A 13,524-nucleotide genomic window follows, 5' to 3' on the forward strand; every position below is an offset into this window, starting at 1 on the left:
TATAGGATGAGAGACTTGGATGATAGCATGTATGTGTTAATATTCAAAAGTGAAATGGATCTAAGATGGTAGTGTTACACTCACCTCCTCCAGGACCAAACTGGAATTACAGCTAAAATATAGAACAATGAACCTGTATAACCAACTGAAGACTAGCTGATCAGAAGGGTTTACAGAAGCCACCCTGAGACTGATAGGAAGGGCGGAGATGTGTGGGATCTAATGAACAAAATAAGCTAACAATATACAAACAGACTCATAGATATGGAGAACAGACTGGCAGCTGTTAGAGGAGAGGAGGCTGGGAGGAAAAGGTGAAGGGATTAAGCAAAAAAAACTATATATATAAAAGCCAAGTGACCAGAACGCTGGAAAGACTGGAATGACCGGAATGACCAGTTGCTTTGATGCACACTGCGGCCCCAATCAGCCCCCCACACCCTGACTGGGGTGGGGGCGGCCAGCCAACTACCGGCAGCCCCTCCCCCTGGCCGGCCAGACCCCACCCATGCACAAATTCGTGCACTGGGCCTATAGTAATAATGATAATAACAGCAATAATAACAACAACAACTCATAGGCACAGACAACAGTATGGTGATTACCAGAAGAAAGAAGGGTGAGGGGAGATAGAAAAGGGTTAAGGGGTGATGAATGGTGACGGAAGGAAACTTGACTTTGGGTGGGAAACACATAATACTATATACAGATAATGTATTATAGAATTGTACACCTGAAACCTATATATTTTTATTAACCAATGTCACCCCAATAAATTTAATGAAAACAAAATAAAAGTAAATAAAGTGAGGTACTAAAATGCCGATTGAAGCTCGTATGGAGGGGGTTTGCCAATCATGACATTGACAGTGAAGTGATTTGACTGGGCCATTTAGTGAGAAATGCCATGGTCAGTATCTTTAAATACTTTCTCCTTCTCAACTAGGAATTTTAGGGGTTAGGATGGGAATGAAGGCTGGTGGTTAAATCATTTCCCAGCACGTGGTTCAATTAATCCTCGTATTTTCTGTTTATTAAGCTTACTTTCAATGATACTTTGGAACCCCTTGCTAGAGAAAGTCTTTACGTTTTTTGTCATACTAGAGTTTTGCATATTGTAGGTCTAAGGTAATCGCTCTCTGCATAAAAGGGAGAAGAGGCTGAGTATCTAAGGATTTGGTTCTTAAACATCTTTTCAGTTAAACCTCCCTATTTTAACTCCTCCACGTTTCTCCCTATTTCTAGATGTGCCTGGTGCCACCAGATTCCAAGCTTGTATTTATTCTGTGGCTTAAATTGGGCTGGGTCTTAATTTTCCTCACTGCCAGCTTTAATTCCGTTTTCTTTAGCCTGCTAATTTAGTTCCAGCCCATTTATCTGCTTTCAAGATCCCAAATGGTTATTGTGTTGCCCATCTCATTCTCCACTTATTTATTGGATTATAACTTTTAAAAATCTCTGTAGTTGCTATAGTTTAAGTGCAACTTGGGAACTGAATGCCTAAAACGTGTGTGTATTTAACCCACCATTTTCCCAGAAAAGCTCAATGGTGTGTTTTCAAAAATTATATTCTCTTTTTATTTCGGGTACCTAAAAAGGCTATTAATTTCTGTATTTGATTTTTCAATCCAAAACGATTCATTTTAAATCATATCTACATTTCTGGATCTCAACCCACTTACGTGTTAACGTTTTTACATATTTCTGGATTTTTTTGTCAATATTATGTCTAAGAAGATTGTGCCTTTTTGTCTGGCTGGTGTGGCTCAGTAGTTGAGCATCGACCCCTGCACTAAGGGGTCACCGGTTCAATTCCCGGTCAGGGCACATGCTCAGGTTGAGGATTGGATCCTGGTATGGGTGTGCAGGAGGCAACCAATCATCCATGTTGTTGTTTCTCTCTCATTAATGTTTCTATATCTCTCTCCTTCTCCCTTCCTTTCTCTCTAAAATCAATTTTTTAAAAACATATTTTTTAAAAGATTGCACTTTTTAGCCGAAACCGGTTTGGCTCAGTGGATAGAGCGCACATCCCCAGTGGGAGATGTGCAGGAGGCAGCTGATCGATGTTTCTGACTCTCTGTCTCTCTCCCTTCCTCTCTGTGGAAGATCAATAAAATATATTTTTTAAAAAATAAATAAATAAATAAATAAATAAAAAGATTGCACTTTTTTTACCCTTCCCCCTGTCCTCTTGTCTTCTGGCAACCATTGGTTTTCTGTAAGTCTGCTCCGTTTTGTTTTGCTTATTAGTTTGTTTTGGTCTTTAGATTCCACATAGAAGTGAAATCATATGGTATTTGCGCTTCTCTGTCTGATTTATTTCACTTAGCATAATAAATGAAATAAATTTAGGTCCACCCATGTTGTTGCAAATGACAAGATTTCTTCTTTGTATGGCTGAGTAATATTCTATTGTGTATATGTACCGCATCTTCTTTATCCAATTGTCTGTTAATGGACACAGAGGTTGCTTCCATATTGTTTAGGTTTAATCTTATACATGTCACTTTATTCGCTAAGCATTTCTTCTTGCACCTAAGACCTTTCGCATAGGTTTATTTTTCCTTCTGCATAAATACATCCTTTAATGTTTCTTTTAGTATGTTGGTACCAGTATTGATCAATTTTTATTTGCTGAGAAATGTCTTTATTCCACCCTGGTTCTTATAAAACCTTTTTCTGGTTATATGGCCAAATATGTCATCTAGCACACTGAAAATATCATTCTACTCTCTTCTGTGTTCCATTATTATTATTTTTAAAAAGTCAACTGTCAGCATAACTGTTGCTTCTTAGGGGTTATCTGTCTTTTCTGTCTGGCTACTCTTAAGATATTTTTATTGTGTGTGTTTGCATATGTGTGTGTGCACTCTACGATTTTAGTATGACATGTCTAAAGGTTGTTTTCTTTTTATTTATTCTGCTTGAGATTCATTGAGCTTCTTGAATCTCTGAATTTATGTATTTTATCAGTTCTAGAAAATTCTCCACCATTAACTCTCTGAAATAACCTGGAAACCATTTTCTCTCCTCTCCTCTGAAAGTCTGATTCAATGTTATATTAAACATTACACACACGCGCGCGCACACACACACACACACATCATTCTAATAACTGAAGTTTTGTAGGTGTAGTTCTTAGGGTTCTTGTTGATGGTGCCTTGTTTCTCTGTATGCTTCATAATCTTGAATATGTACTATTAATTGTCCTTTAATTTATTTGTGGTTTCTTGGGGGTCTAGAGGACCTTGCCTTCTTTAGAGAGCATTCACTTTTGCTTCTGTCAAATGTCTGGAACATTTCCAGTTTGGGAACATTCTCTCTCTCTCTCTCTCTCTCTCTCTCTCTCTCTCTCTCTTTTAAATATATTTTTATTGATTTCAGAGAGAAATGGAGAGGGAGAGAGAGATTGAAACATCAATGATGAGAGAGAATCATTGATTGGCTGCCTCCTGCTCACCCAACACTAGGGATCAAGCCCACAACCCAGGCATGTGCCCTGGCGGAGAATCGAACCATGACCTCTTGTATCATAGGTCAACATTCAACCACTGAGCCCTGCTGGTCAGGCTGGGAACATTTTCAACTAAAATCATAACTCGAACGCTTGGCATTTTTTGTTTTGTTTTGTTTTACAATTCCGTTGGTACTGTAGTTGAGCTACAAAAACACTTGAAGATTAGCTTGTAGTTACAATAGCCTAATGACTTTTCTAGTGTCTTGCTCTGCTTAACAGCAACAACAAAAACATCTGAGAAGGGTAGCAGGTTTACTAATGGCTCACCCTTACTCTCAGTGTATGGTTCTCTGTAGTCCCAGCTTAATGCGAGGACAGAATCTCTTACTGAACTTTACCCTGAGTGGGTCTGGCCTTTGAATTCTCTTCCTCACACCTCTAGGCCATCAAAGCCTCAAGTTTGCAGGTGTCCTCAGGGCAAAACCTAAGAGTTCAGAGGGGAAACCCCAAATAGCTGGTTCTTGGGTCTCTGAGAAGGGTGCCCAAAGGCAGGAGCCTGTGGGTCAGGCCTAGTGCATGGTTAGTGCTCGGAGGGCAGGGGGCTGTGGCTGCTGGCAATTCCGAGAGGGCACAGCCAGGCTGGTGCCAGGAGCTACATCTCTTACTACCATTTTCCTTCCAGTTTTAGCTCCAGGGACGTCATACTTCTCATTTTCAACACCAACATGAGCCTTTGTACAGACTTTCCTCTGCCTGGAACACCATTTTGGCTCATCTGCCTGGCGATGACACTGTTCAATGTCACCTTCTCTGTGAAGTCTACCCCACACGCAGTCTGGAGGATTCCGCGTACGTGGCGCCCCCTTGTGGTCCCTTCGTTTAGAGCTGGGTGGAAGGACACGTGCAAGTCTTGGACCAAGGGCCTTGTTGTTGGCGGACCTCTCCCTGCTGACCTAAATGACGAAAGGCGGCGTGCCAGCTGAGTGCGTGGCTGCACACTGTGGCTCAGGGGGCGCGGGGGCTGTGCCCGTGGGCAGCTGAGGGCACGTGTGGGTGGCAGCTGTTCCGATTAGTCAAAGGGAGCGCAAGCCGGGGAGGCCGGATCTCTCCCCCATTAGCTTTGCCATCGCCTGAGACTTGCAGCTCCACCTTGGGCCACTTCCAGCCATGAAGCTCCTTTTGCTGACTGTGACTGCACTGCTGCTCTTGTCCCAGCTCACTCCAGGTAGGTCACCTTTCAGAGCCGTCTAGAGAGGGCACCTTCACCAGCAGGTGCAGATCTCAGCCACGCCATCACTGCTCCCCGGGGAGCGTGCCCAGGTGGCCTAGCACCATGAGAGGGAATGGAAGGGGTGGGCCAGAGAAGCAGGAAGAGCAGAGGACTGTAGTAATAGTCCCCAGAACCATCTCGCTGTGTGAAGATCACAGCCACCGAACCAGGAGAGAAAAGCTCCTGTTTCCTATTGCTGTCTCTGTGCCAGAGCCTGTGTGGGGAGCCAGGGTCACAGAGGTAAACGGCACGGCCCTGGGGGCGATGACAAATACCATTTACAACCCAGAGTGACTCCAGCTGTGATAAAGGGAGCCAGGAGGCTGGGGTGCCCATGGAGGGGGGACCAGCCCAGCCTGAGGGCCAGGGGCATCCTCCCAGAGGGATCCCCCCACATCCTGAAAAATGTGTAGAAGACAGAAGGGGAAGGAAAAGAGGTGGAAATAGAAAAGGTGCCCGGCAGAAATCACCGTATGCGAAGGTCCAGATGTGGGAGAGATCACGGTGCCTTTAGGGAGTTGGCACAAATGGAGGCGTGGGTTAGGGGCGTGGCGAGGGGTAAAGCTGAGGCTGGGCCGGAAATGCCTGGGAGGGAGCCATGGGAAGGCCTACGGAGAGAAGGGCCATCATCAGACTTGCCCGTTCCAGCCACCCCAGCATGAGCTACCTGGCCCCTCCTGCTCAGCTGCCAGAGCTTCTGCCCACCCCCAGGCTTTCCTCTAACCTTCCCGGTGTGGGAATGTGTGAATTTCCTCAAACAAGCTGCCCTCAGTCCTTGTATCTGCCTGTGGGAAGATCCTGAACCGGCTCACCTGCGTAGAGAGGAAAGCCCCGGAACCCGGTTAGAAACTGCCCATCTTTTTCTCACACTGGGACCCCCAGCAAGCAGCCCGGCTGCTCCGTTTCAATGTCCTCCTTCCTCGAACTGCTCCCATAGTGCCTGTGTGGCAAGGTCAGGTTGAGGGCACAGCAATGAACACGCTGACATTTTGGTGTGCAAACACAGGTGGCTTCTCTATTCTGTGTAACTCATCTGAGTTCCCCCTGGAACTTCCATCACGCTGGTGGGACAGTTGGGAGGGAGGTGGGGCATAGGAGCTGTGCCTAAACCCGGCAGTTAAATATTCATCCTTTCTGGTTTAAACTGGTTACCAGGTTCATTCTGTCCCTTTGAATAAATATTCGGTCTTTCAGCATTTTTCCTTTCTTATGCTCCCCTTCTCCTTCCCAGAATAGAATTGGGTTTAAGAGAAACTAACTTGATATGTCATGATTTCATTAATTGGTTCATTCAGGAAACATGGTTGAATAGATTGAATGTTCCAGGCCATGTGATAGGCACAAGAGAAAGAGCAGTGAACCAATCAGAACAAAGCAAGATAAGCAAAATCTCTGTCCGCTTGGAGCTTACATTCTATTGAAGGAGACAGAAAAAAAATTGAAATAAATGAAACATATGGAATGTCAAATGATGAATATAATGAACAGAATAGACAGGCAAGGGGAATAGCAAATATGAGTGGGGTGGACTTTTCATTTTAAAGATGTGCTCATGGAATGGCTCATTGTGACCTGAGGGAGGCTAAGGACTAAGCCATGTGGGTTTGTGGGGTAGCACATTCAATCTGGGGGTGCAAAGGCCCTATGTCGGGAGCATAAGGAATTGGGATAGGGTCCTATGCTGAACCTTCACTGGCTTCTAGGACAGTGTCCTTCATTGTTTACGGTCAGTGAGTTTCCTGCTGGCACTTGCTACTGGATCCCGTGGCTGATAAAATCTGTCCTGTCAGAGTCCCACTGGCCAAACCTTCCCTCTGGCCCTTAGGTTTAGTCTGTCCACACCCCTTCCCACTGCCTTATGCACAGAGGTCTACTCTTGAAAAGTCCCACAGGCTCTCAGCTTCTCACTGGTTTTCCTGACCAGAAACACAGAGAATTAGGGACCTTCTGGTCTATTTTATGCCACAGGAAAGCAGAGGGAGATACTCAGCCATTTCCAATCCTCCTCCAGGTGGCACCATGATGTGGGTGCCCAGTCTGTTAACTGGGCCACGCTCAGGCAAGGAATGCTGGCCGTTTGTCCAGACCAATCTGGGTGTTTATAGCAAAAGATTGTCTTCCCCCTACTTTTCTCAAATTAGTGGTCTCTATGTTCTAGGACCTAGGTCGACCAGCAGGCCAGTAGTGGAGAAGGGGTAGAAAACCTTGGTTTCTAGCTTGCTGATAGGTCCACCATCCGCCTGGCTGGCCGAGGTGAAGTATGAGGTTTTAGTGGAAGTCTCGGGCCTGTAGCTGCTGCTGCTGTTACTGCAAGAAGTGGATTTAAGTGCCCACTTTCTCCTAGGGAGAGCATTTCCCTTCTACTTTCTGTTGGGTGTGATGGTAGCAAAGATTGAATGGAAGTTTCTCTAGTCTTGCTATGAACTAAAACTACTCATCTCATTTTTTCTACTTTCTGTTGGGTGTGATGGTGGCAAAGATTGAATGGAAGTTTCTCTAGCCAGATCCTCAGCCTTTGCCTCCTATGGCTTATGGTAAGGTAGTATTATCTGAATCTATCAGGCTCACATAATAATATGTAAAGGAGCTCTTTGAAATTGGAAATCCTGACTGTTCTGATAAATTTTGGTTCTTAAAAACCATTGTCTTGCTATGAACTAAAACTACTCATCTCATTTAAGCAACGACTTTGTCATTCTAACTGTTCTTTACTATTTCTCTAAAGCTCAGGAACAGCTTAATTCTGCTTTTTGGCAACCAAAATGAAAGAATAATGAAATACATATTACTTTAATATTTTCAAACTATTTAAGTTGGGTTAATTGTGGAAATTTTGGGCATATATATGAAGCCTGAGAACCCAATAGATATTAGATTTAGGTGGGACATGTCACCTACTTGACTTTGTCATTCTAACTCTTCTTTACTATTTCTCTAAAGCCCAAAAACAGCTTAATTTGCTTTTTGGCAACCAAAATTAAAGAAGAATGAAATATATATTACTTTAATATTTTCAAACTATTAAAGATAGGTTAATTGTGGAAATTTTGGACGTATATATGAAGCCTGAGAACCCGGCAGATATTAGATTTAGGTGGGACATGTCACCTACTTTTCTATTATACCTCCTCATAGCACCCAGAGTTCTTCCTTTATAACATTCATTACAACTCTAGTCAATCAAATATCTGGGAAGTTATTTCTTTAATGGCTATCCCACCACCACCACCAGCACCACTAGACTGGAAACTCTAGGCAGTGTCTATCTCTAACCTGTTTCTAGTTGTATCTCCAATACAAATATATCATTGCTAAGTAGCTTCCAAGGAGGCCAAAACCAAGTGTATGAGACCATCTTTCCTCTCACTCTCACCAACAGTTCATCTTGACATTCTTGAATTTAAAATTGAGATTTTATTGCAATGGCTTGGGGGTGTTGTAAAATAAAACACAAAATTACAGATTTTGAAACCACATAAAATGAATGCACAGCCTCATGAATTGTTATAAAGCACACAACCTAGTAACCACAATCTAGATCAATAAATAGAACACTGACACCCACAAAAACCCCACCTGCCCCCATCACAACTATCTCCCTTCCCAAAAATAAGAAAAATCTTGACTTTTACCAGTATAGCATTCAAGTCTTTGCATTTTCTTTATGGTTTCATTGCTAACGATGCATCCCTAGACATCCTATTTTTGTCTTGTCCACTTTAAAAATCTGATGTCCCTTAAGATTATTTAATGTACTGGTTATATCTTCATCCCTTTCTTGTCTTTAGACTTTATCTGGTTATCTGGCATGACAGGATATTCTAGGCTCATCTTGTACAACTCCTGCTGCAGAACATGAAAGCCATTTCTTTAAGCTCTGATTTTTAAAAAAAAGAAAATGGTATTTTTAAAACTAGAACGATGATCTAGGGCTAGAGATATTCAATGCTACTAAATTGGTCCTTTCTTTTTCTTTTCAGTAGACAGAGCTAGGAGAGAAAATCAACACATTTAAATGTATATAAAATACCTCATGAATTCATATTGATACTTTCTATTCAAAGGGAGAACTACAGGATTTGTAGTCAAAATATTCCATATTCCTCCTGTATTTTCCTTCTTCCACACCAACATTCTTAGATACACTGTGTATCAATTTCAGCATTTTCAAGTCATCTGTTATTTAAAGAACATCTTGAATTATAGTTTGAGTATTTTTTCTGATATCTTGCTTTGCTTTTTCCCCTCAAGGTCTCTTCTTGCCTCTGTGTTGAATCTCCTTTGCCTATCTTCAATGGTTGTCACTTTCTATTGAATTTTTCTCTTGTTTCTTTTTTTATCATTTTTACTGAATTCAAATTTGCACAAAGTGAAATGCCCACATGTACAAGAATAAAAGCATAATATGCTAATTAGACTGGACGTCCTTCCAGATGACCTTCCAGATGAAGCCAGGGCTACAAGAGAAGCCCGGGTCCCAGAAGCCAGGGGAAGGAAGGCCTACTCTTGCACGAATTTCGTGCATCGCGCCTCTAGTTTTAAGTATAAAATGTCAGCTTCAACAAATGTATATATTCATGTAGCCACCACCACAATCAGTATAATACATTTCCACCATGCCCCTTTGCAAGCAGTTACCTCCCCTACCCCTACTTCACCCCCATCCCCAGCCACCAGCAAACACTATTCTGTCACTTTAGTCTGGCCTTTTTGAGAATTGGGAAAGACAAACAAGGTCATAAAGTTGTAAAATAGCTCTCACATGATCGAAATCAGCTAGCTCTGAAGGTTGTCATCTATCTAGACCAGGGACTATTGACACTCTTGGCAATTATTGGCAATTGGGCTGGATAATTCTTTGTTGTGGCTGTAGCGTGCATGGCAGGATGCTTAGAAGAATCCTTGGCCTTTACCCAGTAATTGCCATGGTAACCCCAATACCACCACCACCGGTGGTGACAAATAAAAATGTCTCCAGATTTTTCATTACCAAACACCCCCTGGGGGGCAAAATCACCCAGTTGAAAGCACTGCTCCAGACAACACGTAGTTTTTCATTGAGCACAAATTTTCCCCCATTTTGGCCAAAAGATAATCTCAAAGAAAACTTATTCTTTTTTAAAAAATATATATTTTATTGATTTTTTATAGAGCGGAAGGGACAGAGATAGAGAGCTAGAAACATCGATGAGAGAGAAACATCGATCAGCTGCCTCCTGCACATCCCCCACTGGGGATGCGCCCGCAACCCAGGCACATGCCCCTGACAGGAATCGAACCTGGGACCCCTCAGTCCGCAGGCCGACGCTCTATCCACTGAGCCAAACCGGTTTCGGCAGAAAACTTATTCTTGATCACAAAATAAATCTGGTCTAAATCTTTAGCAGAAAAAAAGGAAACAACAAAGAGTAAATTATAAATTAATGAAATAGAGAGTGGTCATGGCACCAAACTGTCTAAAGAAAATAATTCAATTGAGACAAATAGAGGTCACAGGCTTTGTTCAGCTGATGGACACCAGGGAGCACCTGAAAACCCAGCTCTGAGCTGGCTTGGAGTTTGTATTGAATAAGGAAGAGAGGGATAGTGTCACTGTTTGGCTTGAGTAGCAGATTTCATCTTTAACTGCTGCAAAACGTGTGGTTGGAATAGTTGGGAACTGTTCCAGATTTTTGTGCCTCATGGTTGATGCCATTGTACCATCCTACCCCAACACTGTCCAAACAGTTCTTTTGAAAGCTATTTTGCAAGCCTTTTAGTTTATTTGTTAGCCAAGATTCTGGCACAGGAAAGGTATCAAAAATAATATGGGTAGATTATTGCCTGGGGCTCAGGGGAAGGGAGAATGGGGAATTATTGTTTAATGGATATAGTTTCAGTTTTACTTATGGGGATGGATGACAATTATGGATGCAAAACAATGTGAATGTATTTAATGCTACTGAACTGTACACTTAAAAATGGTTAAGATGGTATATTTTGTTAAGTGTATTTTACCACAATTAAAAACAAAACTAAGTATAGCCACCTTCTTGATGAGGTGCCTTGGCAAAAACAAAGCAAAATAAAAATCTACACTAATAAAAGAGAAACATGCAAATTTGTGTCACTCCACTACGCCCACCAGCCAATCAGAGCAACTATGCATATTAACCCTATGCATATTAATTTGCATATGCAGGCATGGAGTGAAGACTGAAGGCTCCAGCCGGAGTGAAGACTATAGAGGCTTGGCTTCTCCGCTGTGGCTGCAGCAGAGAAGCCAAACCTTGCTGCAGCAGGAGAGGAAAACTCAAGCCTCGCTGCGGCTGGACCAAAGGCCTGGGTCACGGGCGCCGGAGGAAAACCGGTGCCAGCAGCCAGGGGAAGGAAGGCCTATTGCACGAATCTTCGTGCAATGGGCTTCTAATAAAATTATAAAGAGAGTGATGGAATGTTAACAAAACAGAAAAGTAAAAACAATATAGAAAAGACAAACAAACAATATGGATGAACCTTAAAAGCATCATGCTAAGTGAAAGAAGCCAGACACAAAAGGCCACATATTTTATTATATGACTAGAGGCCCGGTGCACAAAATTCGTGCACTGGGGAGTGGGGTTCCCTCAGCCCAGCCTGCCCCTCAGTCTGGGAGCCCTTAGTGGATGTCCTACTGACGGCCACAGCCTGGCAGCAGAGGCTTGGAGCAGGCATCCCGTGTGTGTGTGTGTGTGTGTGTGTGTGTGTGTGTCCACTGGCTGGTCTGCCCCCCGCCACATTGGGGATTGTGTAGGCAGATGATAGTAGTGGGTGTGTGTCTGTGTGTGTGTGTCCCCGCTGGGGGTCTGCCCCCAGCCACATTGGAGGCTCAGAGCAGGTGTGTGTGTGGTGTGTGTGTGTGTGTGTGTGTGTTTCTACTGGGGGTCTGCCCCCAGCCACACCATGGAGGCTTGGAGCAGGCACCCCTCTCTGTTGATCTCTCAGGCTCCTGGCCTTCACTGCATGTTGTACTCTCCCTTGAGCTGTGGCCAGGGTGGGGTGCTACCTGCAGGCCATGCTTTCCTGCTCACGAATCACCACAGCAACCCAGGAGCAGGCCTTGCTGGGTGCTGCCTACAGGCCGCACTTTCCTACTCACTGATCGCTGGATCGCCAGGGCACCCGGGGTCAGGCCCTTCTGGGTGCTGCCTGTGGGCAGCACTCTCCTGCTCTCTAATTGCCATGGGATCCCAGCTAGGGGCAGGGTTTAGGCGGCACACGGGGGTCCCAGATGGGGGTGTGGCTTAGGCAGCGGGGGGGCTTAGGTGGCACACAGGGGTCCCGGCTGGGCATGGGGCTTAGGCGGCACACAGGGGTCCCAGCTGGGGGCGGGGCTGCACACAGGGCCCAGATGGTGGCTCTCGCTGTCCCGGCCTGCCTGCAGTATGCAAATTAGCCGCCATCTTTGTTGGCAGCTAATTTGCATATTGCCGTAATTAGCCGATGGGAGGCACAGCGAAGGTATGGTCAATTACCATTTTGTCTATTATTAGATAGGATTCCATTGGCCTAAAATATGCAGAGTAGGCAAGTCTATAGAAAGGAGGGCAAATTGGTGATTGCCCAGGCCTGGGGTGGGGGAGGATGGGGGGAATAAGAATACATGGGTACAGGGTTTCTGTTTGGGATGATTTTGAAAGTTCTGGAACTAGATGGTGATGGTGGTTGCAGAACATTGTGAATGTACTTAATGCCCCTGAACTGTGCAGTTTAAAATGCTTAAACTGGTGCATTTTATATTATTTATACTTTACCACAATTCTTTTAAAGGAAGGACACCAGAGGAAACTGAGGATCTTCTATCACATCTGTTTTAATCCTTTTTATAAACCATTCAAATCCAGAACCTATCTCTTCTTAGGACTGACATTATTTCCATTCTTCTTTCATTTTCCGTGTCAGGTGGCACCCAAAAATGCTGGAATCTTCTTGGCAAATGCCGCCACACATGCTTCAAAAAGGAAAGGATCTATGTTTACTGCACAAATAGTAAACCGTGCTGTGTGAAGCCCAAGTATCACCCAAAACAACATCCCTGGTTATTTTGAGTTCTCTGAAGCCTAAAGCCATAAAAATACAGATGAAGCTATCCTGAGTCTGAACCCCAAAGATTCCTGAATTCTATCAATAAACACCTCTGGCTGATTCCTGTGTTAGCCTGTCACTCCACCTTGCCCCTAGCCTACATCACAATACCTGTTACTATTTCAAACAAAAGAAGTTCAAAGTTTTCATGCAGAAAATTAGAAGCCCTTATAGAAAGCCTAAATTAATAGAGAGATATACCATGTTCATGAATTAGAAGACTCAATATCTTAGAGATGTCAATTCTATACCAATTGTTTCCTAGATTCAATTAAATTCCAACCAAACTCTTTCTTTAAAAATATTTCCCCCAGAATTTAATCAAAATTGTGCACATATAAACAAATATTTTGTTAGAGACATAGACATAGATGACAAAACTATTCATAAAGCACAAATGTAAGTTAATGGCTAACTCTAAGAATATAGGAATTGAAAGAAGTAATGCTGATATTCTATTTTTTTAATCAGGATGATAGAAATAGAGATATTTGTTATCATTGTTTTTATACTTTTATATTTTCTAGTATTTTTGTCTTCTCAATATATAAAAATCAAGCTTTTTAAAAAAGAGAGATAAAAGCTATGAACATTAAATGCCTTAAGAATTGTAAAATCAGAAAAAATAATGAAATAGCTAAATCAGTCAAAAAGTCCTAGAAAAGAAAATATTTGAAAATTGCACGTCTTA

The 13,524-nt window shown here is 43.1% G+C and overlaps 1 protein-coding gene across 1 annotated transcript; it reads left to right on the top strand.

Annotated features, from left to right (window-relative positions):
* The first annotated feature begins 4,405 nt into the window (after positions 1-4,405).
* Positions 4,406-13,092, top strand: DEFB123 (defensin beta 123). The gene is made up of 2 exons (XM_006767851.2): positions 4,406-4,685; positions 12,651-13,092. The coding sequence occupies exons 1-2, from the start codon at positions 4,628-4,630 to the stop codon at positions 12,794-12,796; spliced, it is 204 nt and encodes a 67-aa protein (XP_006767914.1). The 5' UTR covers positions 4,406-4,627; the 3' UTR covers positions 12,797-13,092.
* Positions 13,093-13,524: the final 432 nt, after the last annotated feature.

Source organism: Myotis davidii, unplaced genomic scaffold, assembly GCF_000327345.1.
Source record: "Myotis davidii unplaced genomic scaffold, ASM32734v1 scaffold562, whole genome shotgun sequence".
NCBI lineage: Eukaryota > Metazoa > Chordata > Mammalia > Chiroptera > Vespertilionidae > Myotis > Myotis davidii.

Bases quoted from the DNA above. Each gene is read 5' to 3' on its own strand.
- DEFB123 (XM_006767851.2), top strand. From the start codon at position 4,628: ATGAAGCTCCTTTTGCTGACTGTGACTGCACTGCTGCTCTTGTCCCAG. The intron at 4,686-12,650 runs GTAGGTCACCTT...TTTCCGTGTCAG, and splicing joins CTTGTCCCAGCTCACTCCAG to GTGGCACCCAAAAATGCTGG.